The 12,791-nt window shown below is 38.3% G+C and overlaps 1 protein-coding gene across 3 annotated transcripts in view; it reads right to left on the bottom strand.

The window, feature by feature from the left end:
* The window catches only part of LOC116180316 (cAMP-dependent protein kinase type I regulatory subunit), a 42,933-nt gene that overhangs the window by 2,896 nt on the left and 27,246 nt on the right, over nucleotides 1–12,791 (bottom strand). For all 3 annotated transcript variants that reach the window (XM_031500242.1, XM_031500243.1, XM_031500244.1), the window contains exons 2-3: nucleotides 4,632–4,988; nucleotides 1,782–2,293 (exon numbers count right to left, since the gene is read on the bottom strand). In XM_031500242.1, the coding sequence (XP_031356102.1) occupies nucleotides 1,782–2,293; nucleotides 4,632–4,988 (869 nt within the window). The remainder of the gene's footprint in view (nucleotides 1–1,781; nucleotides 2,294–4,631; nucleotides 4,989–12,791) is intronic.

Here is a 12,791-nt window from a genome sequence, read left to right as displayed (position 1 = left end):
TAATTAATTAATTAAGCTCATTTTACCAATATTTGGGCTTAGGACCGAGATTTTCAAAAACGTCAAAGTCATATGATTCCATTTGATTTTTTTAGGATTTTGGATCATAGTGTCAAAACTAGCCCCCTGGCGGAGAAGGATTCAACTATATTTTGGTTGATTCTTATTGCCCAAGGAATGCTCAAATCGTTAAGAAGTTAAAGCAGGTTATTGCAAAAACAAATGAACGCCCCATGGCATCTTTGTTTTTGAAATAACTGAGTTTTTGTTTTTACGAAAATGGTAGATAAACTGGTTCTCTTTAAAAATGTGAAAAACGAATGTTTAGTTTATTATGAGAAATTAAAAGAAAATGCAATTTTAAAATTTAAGATGGCAGTTACGCCCTCTGGTGGTCATTTTTAGAACTTGAAAATAGTTTTCAGCCATTCTTCATAACCGATTAACCCAATAATTTTTTTTACCCTTGTCATACGACGAACGGTTCCCGAGATATGGCCGAGGAACAGTCTTATTGGGTCACCCGGTACCTAGTCCTAGTGTAAAACTTTAAAAGCGCCTGTTCGGCCTGCAGAACCACACTGGCGATAGAACGAAGGCACGAAATATACAGTGTCCTTTCAACTAGCGACGCTTTGAAGCAGTACGCCCTTCAGGCTGCCTACCAGGCCAGTTTCATCTGAGGTACCTGCCTTCAGCTTATTATCTGTTCACAATCCCAGATATGTGTATAACAGACAAATAAATACCTTGAAACTTTATTCCAGAACAGAGAGATTTTCGTGCTGAATTTAGGTGAAAACTCGGATTCTATTATCTGTTTTGATTTCCATGCTCAGCAATTACTACCCGATCTATTCCAGTGGTATCGCATTTTTATGTTTCATGTTGGAGAAGTGGCGTTTGGCGACTACCGCCGTGATTGGCGATTTACCGGAAAATTCTTAAAGAATTTATGGTATAATAGAAGTGGTGTTTCCTTAAATACTAGACACAACAAGGGAGCTGCTAATTTCGTGACGGTTCAAGAGCGTGCACATCTTTTTACGCTAATTTTCGGCCAGTCGGCCCTATTTGTGTAGTTGAAGATGCAGACATGTCAAAAGCAGCGCGTGCGCATGCGCAAGCGCAAATTTAATTTTTGTAAAATGTTAACTTTGTGTACTTCTATAAAAGCAAATTGAACATCCATGTCAAAAATTCGATTAGGTACTTCGCTCAATAAAAGGCGAAGCGATGGTACCGTGCGGAGTTTTGAAGAAACTATTTTTTTAAGTGGGGGGGTTCGGCCTAGGCTGCTCGACCAGGTCATTTATTTTGTGAGTTGCGATTACCAGGTCTATAATCTTATATTTGAATGTCATTTAATTAACTTATATACAGCGTGTTCCATTTATCTTGAGGCAGTCAATTATTTCAGAAACTAGCAGGGATATAAAAAAATTATTTACATTTCTTACCATGGAGGGGTTTAATGATGCTATGCACATTTTCACACAACAGTTTCAAATAGAAATCTACACTTTTTACTGAATATTTTTATTCTACATTGGAAAATAATACACTTTCTTGGGAAACGTGCTTTCCCTACTTACCACTTTGTTGAAGACACTCTTTCAAAAGAGCGGTTTTCTGGTTCTGTCAAGAATTGGGCACTTTTATTCAAACAAGTGATGCAGGTAAGGTGGTTTAGCAACAAATAAGTAACATGATATACTTTTCGTTACTATGTATTTTGCTCGGACTGCTAGTTTAAGTAAAATAAATTCAAGGTATCTTACCGCGCCCTATCCAGCTTGACACATTTCAGTGGAGCAGTAGCAACGACGGTTGCGGCACGCGGTCTGTCGAGCAACAAAGCGATCTCCCCGAAGTAATCGCCCGGACCTAACCTTCCCACTTCGGTGGCGTCCTCACCTTCGGCCCTATTTTGCATAACTAAAGCCTGGCCTTCGACTATAATGTAAAAGTCATCGCCGGGCTCGCCCTGCCGCACGATCGTCTCCTTATCCTCGAAGCTGGCCGGCTCCAGCGCGTCGGCGACGGTGAGACGTTCCCACTTGTCCAAATTTTCGAGAATCGACACCCTCGACAGGAACTCCTCGTACATTTTTCGTTTCCTTATCGTTGAGCCCATTAGAATGCGCCGATACGAATCTCTATCGATGCCCCATAATTTAACGTCAGTCTTTGCTTTAACCGTCGCGGCTCTCGGCGTACCGTAGATTAATGCCAGCTCGCCGAAGCTGCCCGCTTCACTAATCGTCGTTACCAATTCGTTATTGATGTACACCTAAAATTGCACAATTCACATTTTTTAGATTTCGCTTTTAATGGGGATATTCTATTACATTAATGAACTCATAATGAGCAGTTTAGGATTGGTAGATATTACCCAATAAAAAATTGTAAAATAATTCGCCATTGTGGGCGTGGAAAACAGGTCAATAGGCATCATTCAGAGATGATAAAAATTAACAGATGAATTCTCTCAGTAATCGAGGCAGAGTTGAACTGGGTCACTGGGTCAACTGGGTCACTAAATTAAACTGGGTCGCTGGGTCACGTCATACACTTTTCAGTTAGACCCAGTTTGATCCAGTGACCCAGTTTGACCCAGTGACCCAACTTGACCCAGCGACCCAATTTCACCCGGGGACCCAATTCGACCCAGTCACCTAGTTTGATCGAATAACGCAGTTAAGTCAGTGCCCTCGGTTCAAGTGTACAGATTATGAAATAAATGAAATGCTGGTTTGTTGAAAATAATACTTGATTGCTTGACAACTGCCATTTCTGTGATGTTTGCTTTAATACTGCCGTAAAAAACTTTTCATGTCCCGAATTGTATTAGAATACTGTTATTTCTTTGCTTCAGGGCTTACCAGTTTGCTTACAGGTGTTCATTCACATTTAATTTTTTAGCGCATTTCCACAAAAATAAAAAAAAATGCGCTATTGTGGCCACTTTGTCCGTCCGTCCGTCCGTCCGCTCGTTTTGCGACGCTACTAGTTTTTTATCTTAAGAGCTATTGTTCTACTTTTTTCGCTATTTGGTTCGTTATGGTGTCGAGTCTTGTACCAAGGAAGGAAATTTTTCTGTACCGCTTACAAAAAAAGTTATTGTAAAAAAAAACAAAAAACCGTTTTTTACATGTTCCATAATTTTACACTTTTGCCGTTTATTAACGATCCTAGAGATCGTTTATAATTTTGCATTGCTATCTGTCGTCTGCATGCTGGTCTGTCCGTCTGTTCCTTTGTCTGTCTGTTCATCTATCTGTCCGTGTGAACAATAACTTTGTTTATAAATGTTCGATCGCTTTTACATCTCCGTTAGTTATGAACTGAATTGCATGAAATTCAATATGGGCATAGCTTTAGCCATATAATACGCAATGCCCAAAGTTGAATCGAATCGATTCAAAATTCACAGTGCCCTTTTCGCATCTCGACCATTTATAAACCGAATTGCAAACTTTTTTTACTTATAAAAGTATTTGAATGAAATTTGATACATAGGCACTTGGAATAAAGGAAAATCAAACGCCAATTTCAAAATTTGGTTTTGCGCATGCGCAGTGCCAACTTTTTATTTATGGAAGAATTTAAATGAAATTTGATACATAGGCACTTGGAATAAAGGAAAATCTAGCGCCAGTTTCAAAATTTTATTTTGCGCATGCGCAGTGCCAACTTTTTTTATCTATGGAAGCATTTAAGTGAAATTTGATACTTTAGGCGCTTGGAACAAAGGAAAATCTAACATTAGTTTCAAAATTTAGGTTTGCGCATGCGCAGTTCCAACTTTCTTATTTAGAAAAGCATTGAAATAAAATTCTTCTCATAAACTGAAATTGAAGTAGCACGTCAAAAATGGATTGCCCATGTGCAACGTTATCTTTCATATTTGTGGCCGGATTTTTACGATTTTAACAGAAGTTGCATCTTACAAATGGAAAATGAATGCAAGTGGAAATGCGCTTTATGTAAATCGTTTACGATTACTTTTTAACTTGTTTCTACTAGTTAGCTTAATCCAAATAAATCTTTTCTCTAAATACTTTCATTGACTACTTGACTACAAACTATAAACAAATGCATTTGATTTTTTTAGGTATTAGTTCTCTTGAATGAAATTGGGCTACGTGCTTGTTGCCGAATATTATTAAAGAAGTTTTTTTTTAAATTAAAAGTTACTTGAAATTGTTTTGGATACCTAACAATAATTTAATTACTGAGCCACCGGGTCAAGACGGGTCACTGAGTAAAGCTGGGTCACTGGGTCAAGCTGGGTCACCGGGTCAAACTGGGTCACCGGGTCAACTGGGTCACCGGGTCACTGGGTCAGTAAACTAACTGGGTCACCGGATCACTGGGTCACTCTATGCTTGACCCAGTCCAACTCTGAATCGAGGAGAAATCGCAAGATTCCAATTGGAAGGGAATTTAGATTTTCGGTATGAAAATTTGGTTCGAGAAGCTAAATTTTATACCATAATTTCAATTATCAATCTGCCAAATTCAAGGGTTCACTTATTGTTGGATATTTTTTCTTTCATAAAAAAGGTGAATAAAAAAGTTGTTCAGGTGTGTATGCATATTCTCCAGTCTCCCTTCTCTGTACCTACCTCGACTTCTCCTTGATCGATGACATAAAAATTATCCCCCTCGTCACCCTGTTGTATAATTGGTTCGCCGGGCAGGCAGTTGACGGGGAACATGGCGTCGAAAATGTCCGACCGCTCGTTCTCGTCCAAATGCGAGAAGAGCACGTTCTTCGCGATAGCCTTCGACAGTGCGGCCATCGTCTTGTAGTCCTTCGGCACGACCTTTTTCACGTAGCTCGTCGCGTCCTCCTCCGTAACGGGCTCGGCGGAGATTCCGCCGCGCCGCCTGACCGGCTGCTGCGTGTGGGCGGGCAGCGGCGACAGGTCCTCCGTGTCCTCGGGAGAGACAGCCTGCTGTTTGGCATCTAACGCCTGCTCCTGTAAACAAACGACGTTGTTTAGCGAGGAATAAATTGTGCGCGATAATTAATTAAATTAAAGTTAAATTGCCCCGTTCAATCCACTCCATTAGGGTCTAATCACATTTTGTCTCCGGTACTGAAAATTTGATGTTTGTAACATTATTAAATCAGTTCTGTATACATTTTTGGGCAATTAGAAGTTTATTTCTGGCGGGGCAATATCAAAGAGACGTCAATTTGTAGCAAATTAAGTTTGAGCGTTCGTAGAGAGCGGTTAAAAGCAATTTCTTTTTTTTTGCTTGTGCACATAGTAATGTCACGTACCTAAAGCAATAATTAACACCTGTTTGTTAAATATGACGTAAACAGTTGGCTACTTCGAATACTAAAAACCAAAAGTAGGCAGTAGCACGTAGAAAAAGAGTATGTGGTTGAGGATTTAACCTTACCCCTTTTGATTATTCTTCCAAACTTCGCGTTCTGTATTTATTTTGTTTCTTGCATTTGTTTATGTTTCAATTTTGAAGTGCTGGGGTGGTGCGTTGCAACTGAATTTTTGTAGGTAAGTAGAAACAAACAGAAAAAGCAACCGATTCTTAAATTCGACTGAAACATTCACATTAAACGGCGTAAGAAAAATCTCAAGCATTCTATAAACTGCGACACACCAAAAACCTCCACCACAAAAAAAGCAACGATCAACGTCTTCCATTGCTATTTAAAACCATTTTTCTCTTTTTCTCTCCTCCCTTCCTAGCAAATTAAAGCGTCGTCGATCGATAAAATGCACACGTGTTAACTTACGCGAAAGACAAGATATGCGGTCACTACGCCACCCACAAAACACCTGTCCAGTTAGATCAAAACAAATCAAAATTGAAACTTAGAATTTTATAATCGCCCCTCGTACACATCCGACATCTTCTATAAGAAAAATTCCAATATTGACTACACATTTCTCAATTTGAGAGACTCGGTGGCTTCGCTCAACGAAAATGCCAAAGAATTAACTACACAAATTTTCATTAACACCTGACGCAATTCTTCGACACGACAAGAAAAATCTGACGCAGACTTAATTAGGTAATTGGCAATAAGGAAAATTTATTCCGAAACACATGAAACAATTAAAACAAAACCCTTGCAAGAAAGAGAAGCTTACAAAGCTTGTTGAGATATAATTCCCCGCACGCAGAAGGTCGATTATTAAAAAATCAAAAAATTTTAAACTACTTACAATTTTTTAAAAAAAATCTAATTTCAATAAACTTTGCAGCTTTTCACTTGTCACTATGCATTTTTCTAATAATATTTGGGTCCATAAAGACTATTTTGACACGTGATAACACTCAAAATATGTAAAGTAGAGATGAATAGCACACCAAACGCTACGTTGATTAAAATATTTTATGAAATAGATAATCTTTGCACTTTAAAATTATGGAATTGCAAAGTGACAAGTGAAAATTCGCAAAGTTGGTTTATGAAATATGCCCCTGGTCGTACAAAGTTTGCGATATGAACATACTAAACTCGCACAAACGCTAACAGCTTATGAATTTCATTTGTTCTTGATAACAGTGAACATGATAACAAAATCTGGGATCATGAACAAATTCTCGGTGGCTGTTCGGACGGCAGAATCTTTTAACTTTCACTAAGCAGAGAACCCACACCGTAAGTTTTTCTGAATACGGACAAACCGTTTCAGAAACTTTCCACAAACTTCACGATAACAAAACTCTTTTATTAATACTGCTTAACTTCTACACATTTTACTTCGAAACCGGCAACAAAACAACTAGGGTGGACTGCCCGAATAAAAATAGCGTAAAGAAACGTACACGCTTTTGATTCCGGTCTTTAAGGAATTACCATTTCCACTATAAAACGCAGAGATAACAAAACTTCTTATCGCAACGACCGGAGATAACAAGAAATAAACTTTTACAAAAAATTACACGTGAAGAATAAAGTAAATGAGTAATAAAATAAACAAATTAAAAAACGATTATTTAAACAAAATTACACATAAATAAATAAATAATTTATATAAATAAAAATGAATGTTTGATGTATGTATGCTCCTCATATCTACCTAAGTGGATGACGTGATTGCCATGGAACTTTGCCAAATGGTTGGACGTATGGCCGTGGAGGGTTCTATATAAATAATCGATATGCGTTCGCTGGGTAGTGCGAGGTGAGGAGGCGCAGCCGCCAAAACAGAACGTATAAGAGAACATTGACTGATAGGTGGTATATGTAGTGGACCGGGTGCGCGGGGCGAGGCGACGTAGCCGCCGAAACCGAGTGTATGTCCCATTCAAGAAAACAAGGTGTCCTAGGGCTGCGAGTTCTAAATAAAATCAAAATAACTTGAAATTAAAATATGATCGAAATTGTACCAAATAACAATGTTTCGTTTCGGAGAAATCATCAACTCAATTTGTTTATATGGCCGGCAAAAAAAGAAAAGTTAGAAACTGTTGGTTTCAACAGGATGGTGCAACTGTACAGAACGCATAACGCCCTAATCGGTAAAATTTATCGGAAACTGGATTTCTCCAGTAGGATTTTCTGGTGTATCAATTTTGTATTATTAATTCATATTCAGGGCATTTAAAAGTGGTGAACATTTACGAGAAAAAAATAATGACGACCAACTACGTAGTTCTACTGGCAATTTGTGCACGTTTAGCAGCTTGGAAGTGGAAGGATGATGGTCTCATATTTGTAGCTGCCTTTTGGTTCAACAGGTTTGAGTGTTGTGCCGTGTGAAGTAGCGGTGAAAAATGTTTAATGAAGAAAATTGCGTGTATAGATACAACGATTGACGTACGTCGAATAAAAGTAAAACCACCACCAAACAAGCTTCGTTTCCGGTTTGCTTCGTCTATTTAATTCATTCCTCCTTCTTTAACAAATTATTGCGTCATCTTCGAATACAGAACACCTATGTTTTATTATCTTGAAACAAATAGCAAATTTCTTATCGCAATGACCGGATTTAAATGAGATAACTTTAACAAAACATGATTTCTAAATGTCCTACTAGGCGATTATCTAAACAAAATTAAGCAACAAATAATTCTTAAACAAAATCGCATCGACTGCAATTTAAATATGTACCATGATGGAGATTGCGTTCAATCCCAAATTAACGACCACAGTTACGCATACAAAAACACGATCTACTGCGGGAACTTTTATGAAGTGTCGAATTTTTTTTTCTAATTGAGTTTGTCTACTGTGGTCAGAAGCACTCCTCTCCTCTAAGTGTGCAAAGAAGTGCAACTCCGTTTTGAATAAATTCAGCTGCTATCAGTGTAATTACGCTGCAATTAATAGCGCCACCTATTACGAAAAGCATAACTTTAAGCGACGTATCTTAAAACATGTCACATTGAGGGATATTACCGGCAGCCTGAGCGTAATGCCACAAACAGTAAGACAAATTTTAATCGTCATTTATTAAAGCACGACACATTGAAAAGTATTTATTGTTTGCTAGGTGGTGGGTAATGCCACGAATAGTAAAGCTGTTTGAAAGCATAATCGACGTAAGGGAATTGTCGGCGAGTTGCACGAATGCGGTAGGAATTGAATGATAAATTGCTACTTCAAGACAGCCTCGAGTTCTTAAGAAAAAGGCTGTCAGGTAGGATAAAATTAAGGGTTTTGGCGTATTTGCCCGTTTCAACTACTTTTTTAACGATCAGAAACAATGCGTTCACATTTCTGCACCAAAAAAATCACGTCTTTTTAAGATAAAACATCGCAACCAACCTTCTTTCTTTGTCTGTTAATATCGACCTATAAAAAAATGCGAACTTTCGGTAGGTATTGACTTTTAATTTTCGCTGAGGCCATACAAAATCTTTATAACTTGGAAAGTCGGCTGCTTTTTACACGAATCGACGACGTCCTCAATTCAAGCGGTAACAAACGGTTCTAACCACCCACCGCATGAATCCCTTTACAGGAGATTCCCGGAGCGATAAACGTTGCATGTGTACTCCACACTAAGAAAAACTACGCGTCAACTTTCTTATCAACCCATCTACAAAATAAATATTTAGCGAACACATTGCAGCGATCCATCCAATCCAAATATAAACCCACCGCGACGGCCTTGAACTTTAATTAATCACCCTGGCAATTATAAATTTTCATCGCCCGAATGCATTAACATAAAAAACCGCACGCAAAAAGATCGACCCTTCCACTATCCAAAAGGGCGTTTATAAAAATGTGAACGCTTCGCTAACAAGAATATACTTTAACGAGAATAAATGATTGAGCAATTTACGTGTAAAGCGTGCGAAGACTTACACTTGAAAAATCTTTGCTCATCAGAACGTCCTTCCACATCAATGCCTTACGTAAACAGCTAAGTCGACAATTTTTCATTTTGTATAAAAAGTAGATCGAGACTCATCCGCAGAAATTGTGGAGGCGGTTGGGATTACTCTCAAATTATTATTTTGATTTCAAAATTGGGTTTTACAAATTTCGAAATTCATCAAGTTTGCGTTCTTTGTGACGAATTTTAATTACCAACTTTGCCTACACATTTCTGAACGTTTTCAAAGTGGACACACCCATCAGTCCGTTTCCGTCTGTTCGTCCCTGTCTCTGTCCACGTAGTCGAGTGAAGAGTGCTATTAACTGAAAAGATTTATGCATCAAGGGTATTAAGGCGATAATTATGCCGAGATTATAAGTCGCCCTAGGGTTAAATATCGACTAATGCCTGAGGTGCATATATAATTTTATTACTTACTTTCACAAATATTTAGTATTCGAATACTTCGCATAGTATTTGAATACTTAACCTTCCTTTTTTACCAAAAATCGACCACACCAAAATTTCTCGGGAAAACACTGTTTCTTATTAATTTGGGTGCGTAGAATCCAAAACAATTCGCACTTTTTCGATTAGACTTCTCAATCAAAAGTTACAGACTAGAAACCAATTTCGAAAAAAAATTCTAAGGGCTGTAACTTCATAGCCTGCTTTATATATCTCATATGACAGATATAATAGGCAAATGAAAAATAAAAAAATTATTGTAATTACGGAAAATACGCCCTTTATGACTACAACATAGTTCTTTAAGACTTTTCTGGAAATTACCAACCTAACGAAGGTCTCAAATGAACGTGATGAATATCATTATGACCCACATCACACTGACATCTTATAACACGAAACTCCAAACCAGCAACGTTAAAGATTAATTATGAATTTAGCAAATTGCCGACATTAACGAGATTTCCCTTGGCGTACGAGTTTTTCCGCCGTTTCCGATGAAGCCCAAATATTTGGAAATGCGATACCGGGAATTGGCAAAGGTTTCGGATTTTTCGTAGATTAAAACAAAAACACGCCGTTCCCTCGGAGAGAATCGTATAACAAATCATGTTACGTGATACTTACGCGGGCAGAAAAGGGATCGATATCCTCCCGGCCGTATTGTATGCTTAATGCCGAAGCTTTATAGTAATATTTTCCAATTATCTGATGCGATGTCGAGCTTTATTGGAATTCATTTTATTATTAATAAGTGCCATTTGTCCGGTCTTTCGTAATAATTTCATTTCCGCACCGAAAATGGGCCCCGAGTGTCGAATTCCATTCAGCGGCACCTTTCGGTTTTCCGAAATTGGAAAAATATGGGTCGGGTTCAGTGGGTCAAAAATTGGCTCGTGAGGAGGTGAGGCGGCGCAGCTACGAAAGTCGAACGATATCTCCGGTTTTCCACGCCTCGGTTAAGTTAGCAACAGCAAATATTTACTTCGAAAATAAGAAAAGAACGAATCGATCATAAAAGACTCTTCTCCTCCTTCGCGTGGGAGACCTTCTGTAGGCGACATTTGATTATAGAGAACAGCTGGAGTGAAAATTAAGCTTCATTCTTTCGACATTTCTCTTCCGAATCAACTCTCCCATTCTTCGTATATTCTCTTACAAAAAAATATGAGGACAATAAGGGAGATTGATTGCGAAGGCTTTCCTTAGAAAATGCCATCATTCAAGCGTGTCGCCATCAACAGGTCGATAATAACCTCCCATTTGTCGTCGAATGACGGCTTTAATGGTAAATGTAAATTTAATTGAAAAATTGATACTTGTCCGCTTTATTTATGAGCATTTGTAACCACCTTCACGCAATATGGCAATTTTCTGCTTTGCGTCAAAGGCGTTGGTCTTAAAAAATAGCCATCGCTTCGATATGTTGTTGACAAGGGAACGTTGCACGAGATGTTGAATGTTCGAGCTACGATTGGACGTTATTGATAGTCCACTTTTACTATTCTTTCGTTTGCTCACTATCGCATTTGCCTAGCAGTAGTAAGTTTCCTGTGTAGGACAAAAACGGGGAACCTCTCTGTTTCTGTGTCTCAGTAGCGTTTAGCAGCATGGTAGCATAGAGACACCCTGTCGCGACCCTCCCGCTCCTCGGAAGCATCTCTTCGCTAGCCGCTAGCCGTCGGATGGAATGCCTGCCGTATACAAAACCATATTCGGATCGTGCGATGCTTTAATTGCCAAAAATTCGGCCATAACTCTTCCGACTGTCGTAGTGAATTTCAATGCGATCACTGCGCAGGTGCACACACATTTCCTCTATTCTCTCCTGACTCCTTGGATATTCTCCTCCACTTTTTTACCTTCGATAGGCAATGTCCTCATCATTTTCGCCAGTGGCTGTATTTCTCCTTGAATATTACTGGATTTTGCTGGATTATGGCTTCTTCACATGCTCGGTGTTGCTCCTTTCTGCTGCCTTTCTTCACCCCCTTCAAAGTTCTCTTCTTGCATTTTTAAGCTTCCAAGGCTTTCTTGCGAGTACATGATGTCTGTTTGAACTGATGTACTTTCTGAAGTATCTTGAATTAATTTTCTTAAAGGCTTCTGCTAACTTCCAGAAATTGTAAAAATTCTGAGACCCCTTTTATAAAAATATTTACTCCGCTACTGGTAGCGATAATTTCAATCTTAACTTATGTGATTACCTTTTCGTATATTTAATTGAATTTACTCAATGCAAAATTGGTGCTGGTCAGAGAATTTTGTAGATCGACGATTACGATTGAACGCGTCCTTTGTAGTCGGCTTTTGATATTTGACAGCTTCCTCAATTCAACCGACACCTATGATTTACGATTACTCAGTCTGGGATGAATTTAAGAGACCTTTTAGTCTTGCAACTGATTTCTAATGGGCAGATCCACGCCTATGATTCAGTAAATTTGCGATCGATTTCTATGAATCAACGTTTCGGCATTCTTTAGGTTGAAACAAGGCCGAAGATGAGAGCGAGCCACCTTGTAGTGTAAAAATACGTGTTGTTATAAAACTTGAATTGTTATTAATGCTAGTTTTTTATTGTAAATTTAGTCGGTAATTGTTTAATTCATTTAAATCTATTTATATAGTTTCTATGATAAAATCTTAAAACGGGTAACTAAGGGAACTTTAATCAAAACGAGAGTTTAAAGTTTTATCTGGTCAGGTGTTGATAATTGACAAGAATTGGATTTTTGAACAAACAATGTCACGTGCGAGATAAGCGATGCAGGTGTTTTATCAGTTTTGGAAACGCAGAAACATTTCGAGTGTGCTCGAGTTAATGACGAAATGGTTAAAGGAAGTGGGTTTTGATTACATAGGCAGAATGAAGAGTAAAGAAAGCTGTCTCGGGTTATTTTGAAAAAGAGCGTAAATGTATGTTGCGCTAATTTTGGTACCGGTAGTCTAGTCGGCTATTCAATTAAAAAAAAAGAAATGTAATCGTCCTCCTGTTAGTAA

This window comes from Photinus pyralis, unplaced genomic scaffold (assembly GCF_008802855.1).
Source record: "Photinus pyralis isolate 1611_PpyrPB1 unplaced genomic scaffold, Ppyr1.3 Ppyr1.4_LG9, whole genome shotgun sequence".
Lineage (NCBI taxonomy): Eukaryota > Metazoa > Arthropoda > Insecta > Coleoptera > Lampyridae > Photinus > Photinus pyralis.
Note: the sequence above shows the minus strand (reverse complement) of the source record. Positions and strands in the feature narration are given on the sequence as shown.